General features: G+C 37.4%; 1 protein-coding gene across 1 annotated transcript in view; it reads right to left on the bottom strand.

Moving 5' to 3' along the window:
* The window catches only part of LOC107093066 (glycerophosphodiester phosphodiesterase domain-containing protein 5-like), a 47916-nt gene that overhangs the window by 12363 nt on the left and 31622 nt on the right, over positions 1–3931 (bottom strand). Inside the window, exons 9-10 of the mRNA XM_015387886.1 lie at positions 2790–2947; positions 2550–2697 (exon numbers count right to left, since the gene is read on the bottom strand). Of these exons, the coding sequence (XP_015243372.1) occupies positions 2550–2697; positions 2790–2947 (306 nt within the window). The remainder of the gene's footprint in view (positions 1–2549; positions 2698–2789; positions 2948–3931) is intronic.

Raw genomic sequence — 3931 nt, 5'->3', positions numbered from 1 at the left:
TTTTTTATTTTATTTGTTTTGAAAAAAACATTTAGCAGATAAAAACTGGGATCCTATCTTAATGCCACTAAAGCTATCACCTTATTGTTTTTAAATAATTAGTAAAACAGAATTTATTAAAGAAAAAATGAAATAGATCCAAAAGAACAATCAGTAACATGTCTCTTCCAGCACATATCATCATTAAGAGTATTATGTCTTCATTACAGGGGCACTGGCCCCCGTCGCCCCTGTCTAGAACTGCCCATGAGCCTCAGCCAGTGCTTTCTATCTGCTACAGTCACATTACCATGTTTTACATCTTGTTCTGGTTCTCCTTGTCCTCTAACTTGGACAAAATTAATCAAAAAGTACCGTCATAATTTTGTATCCAGTTTAGCTGGTTGTAATAAAGGGGTAAAAAGGACTAATCCCAGGCTGATGCATTTCAAACATAATTTTCTGTTAGTTATTTTGAAGTATAACCCAAAAATCTGTTTCTCAGAAATTTGATTATTGCACAAGACAATAATTCCTTATGCAGAAACGACATTTTATGGCCTAAACCACCATATAGTCCAATAGAAAGCCTCTACAGGTGGGTGAGCAACATAAAGTCACTGTGCAAAAGAAGCTGGCAGGTGACAGACTGATTCATCTAAGAAAGTTTTTCCTTCCACTAAACTTTCCATTAATATATGGAAAGTTTAGTGGAAGGAAAAACTTTCTTTCTGTGCCAAATATAACAGCATCCTGGAGTTAAGCGGATATTTACGATGAGGACTACATTTTTATTCAGTCTGGTTTAATTTTCTTTGCTTGATTGACCATATATGTGGCATGACAAAAAATTAGACACCGAATCCTTCAGTACAGATGACCTAAAGGCCTAAATCAAAGCAACCTGGGTGTTTTCTGAACCCCTCTGCACCTCACAGGCTGATGTCGATGCCACAGTCAGGAGATGGTTTTCATCATCTATAAGCTAGGCTACTGAAAAAAACCTTTTAAAGATAATATAATTTATCACAAAATGCAATAAAGAAATGAAGAAAAATTGAATTGAAAAGAAAAATTAAGAAAATGATTCTGGAAGAACATTTAAAACCAACTTGAAAGGTGAAAAACCATTTGATCCTAAAGACTAAACCGTTTAAAGCCGTTTTACCTGTGATGACTGAATGGACGACACTTTGTAGAGGACATCCAGTGTGCGTTGAATCCAGCTGCTGCTGTACGGGTGGCCGTAGGGGGGGCGGTAGAGGTCAAAGATCACCAGTTTGTGATTCTGACCAGCAAGCTGCAGGAAGTCCTGCAGGCTGCAGATTGACTGGTTTTCTGCTTGCCGTCTCTCCTCCTGTCCCAGAGAACCAGCTGTCCCAAATGGATTTTGCTGAAAGGGGTAGAAAAGAAAAAATCTAATCAATGTCCAGTTATTGCAACAAACTGATCGATATATTTTCCATTTGCTGGCAGAATGCAGTGCTGCTCTAGTTTCACTCATAAGAAAAATACTCCAACATGTTCCAGTTAGACTTTAGCTGTTGACCTTCTGTTGCTTTGATGTTTTTGTCACCTAAAGACATTTTACTCATTCTATATTGGATTTTCTCTTTTTCCTAAAAAATAAACAACATTTTTACCTCATTGTTTCAGTTAAAAATTTTTTTTTTTTTTAATCGATATTAAGAACTGAAAGATGGATATTATATTGGGCATCTGAGCATCACGATATATCGCCTAATTGATTTTTTTCCCCACACCCTTAATGGATACTGTTTTACATTCAAGTTGAACTGCAAGGATGAATCTCACTTATGTCAGGTTACATATTCTGGTGTTCTCAACACCTATGATCAGGCAGTGCATGGAGCAGCCCACCAGAGCCTGTATAAACTGCATTTTATGCTGGTATGACAGCTGTGAACCGCGGTTATTGGAGATATTCCAAAAACTTAAAAAAAAAAATCCACTGGACTTTGCTTCTAAGTTTGAAGACGTTTCTCTTCCCATCCAGGAGGTTTTTCAATTCAAAATGTCTGGATTAGCATTGAGTTTGAGGCTTTATAGAGAGAGGTCTTGTCATTTTAATCCCATATTAAAGGAATAGTACACCCAAAACATGATTAACCTTCATTTTCTACTCACCCCCATGCTGAACAACACTCTGGAGTACTTTTTTGATATCTCAAATGCATCTGGAGATCTGGGAGGNTGTTTTCCTTAATGTAGTAGCGCTTTGCTTTATGTAGTTGCGATTTCCTTAATGTAGTTGCGCTTTTAGATTTGTAGTTTGCAGTTTGCACTTCAGGGCCACCGTAAGCTCCTCATATAATGATTTTTAGCTGACACTTGTTTTACATCAAAATTTGACTTATTGTTTGAATTGTGTAAATAAAGTGGCGTAAAAATCCTCTTTTAATAATACTCCTATTAAATTTTTAAATATTCAGTTTTTGCAGTGTGATGAAGATTATGAGTTTGTTTCTTCCTCATTAGCAGAGAAATGTTTTTAGACTTAAAATGAGCCATAAAAATAGCAGCATGGCTCTAGTTGTAGACAAACCCACCATAAGGAGAAGCGGGGATTTGAGGGTCCGAAGCAGCTGGGGAGCGTTGGTGGTGACCGAATGGACCCCCGAGCACCAGGCTAGAGAGTAGAGCCACGGCTGGCTGATCACATACAGGTTGGTGGTGATGTTTACTGCCGAGTACTCACTGCAGGTGACAACAGCAGCAATGGTGTTAGAAAAAACTAATAAATGTCTGCAGGTTTATCTGCTCAGTATTGAAAAACACACGGTGACCACCTGATGAGTTCAGCTGACATGGAGCTATAGGGCAGGTTGAGTTTGACGATGTGGTTACGCTGCAGTTCCTCTAGAGGGAGCCGACTCCCAGACGTCTGTTGGAGGTCAGGATCCGTTTGATGGACCAGAGACCTCATATCTGAGGGCAGCCACAGCACCTAAAGGTGCAAAGACAGACATCAGTTCCTGCTAATTAGAGGAACAGGGTGACATCTGTTAGCAAAACGAAGGTTTTATTTTAGGATGTTTAATTATTGTGCTTTCAGCCCTTTATCCATTAACATAATAAGAAAAATGAGCCTGGTACAATAAATCAGTTCTGTCTCACAGTTTGCAACCTTTGACCCACATTTGATTTGCAGTCGAACTGAAAAGTGAAAAGTAAATAACCCATTTCCTTTTAAAAAAAAAATAAACCTCAGCAGTGGCAGTTCTAGACCAAATGTACCAGGGGGCCAAGAGGGGGCCAGCGTGTTTTTGTGGGGGCCCGGAAAAAAGATTTAATAAAAAACAGAAAGGGATTCAAATAAATTAAGATAGCTGCATGAAGTCAAATTTCTATTCAATTTAATTGAAATTATATGTATTATTAGGTCAATATACATTCAGAATTTTACATATTTTTGACTTAATTTAAGTTAAAATTACCGTTTTCCTATCAAATCTAATTAGAACTCAAGAAAAAACGATTAATTCAGCTGTAAAACTTAGAGTATTTTTTATTTTATTTGTTTTGAAAAAAACATTTAGCAGATAAAAACTGGGATCCTATCTTAATGCCACTAAAGCTATCACCTTATTGTTTTTAAATAATTAGTAAAACAGAATTTATTAAAGAAAAAATGAAATAGATCCAAAAGAACAATCAGTAACATGTCTCTTCCAGCACATATCATCATTAAGAGTATTATGTCTTCATTACAGGGGCACTGGCCCCCGTCGCCCCTGTCTAGAACTGCCCATGAGCCTCAGCCAGTGCTTTCTATCTGCTACAGTCACATTACCATGTTTTACATCTTGTTCTGGTTCTCCTTGTCCTCTAACTTGGACAAAATTAATCAAAAAGTACCGTCATAATTTTGTATCCAGTTTAGCTGGTTGTAATAAAGGGGTAAAAAGGACTAATCCCAGGCTGATGCATT

The sequence above is a fragment of the Cyprinodon variegatus genome, unplaced genomic scaffold (assembly GCF_000732505.1).
Source record: "Cyprinodon variegatus isolate N-32 unplaced genomic scaffold, C_variegatus-1.0 Scaffold406, whole genome shotgun sequence".
Taxonomy (NCBI): domain Eukaryota; kingdom Metazoa; phylum Chordata; class Actinopteri; order Cyprinodontiformes; family Cyprinodontidae; genus Cyprinodon; species Cyprinodon variegatus.
This window is presented reverse-complemented; position numbering and strand designations above follow the sequence as displayed.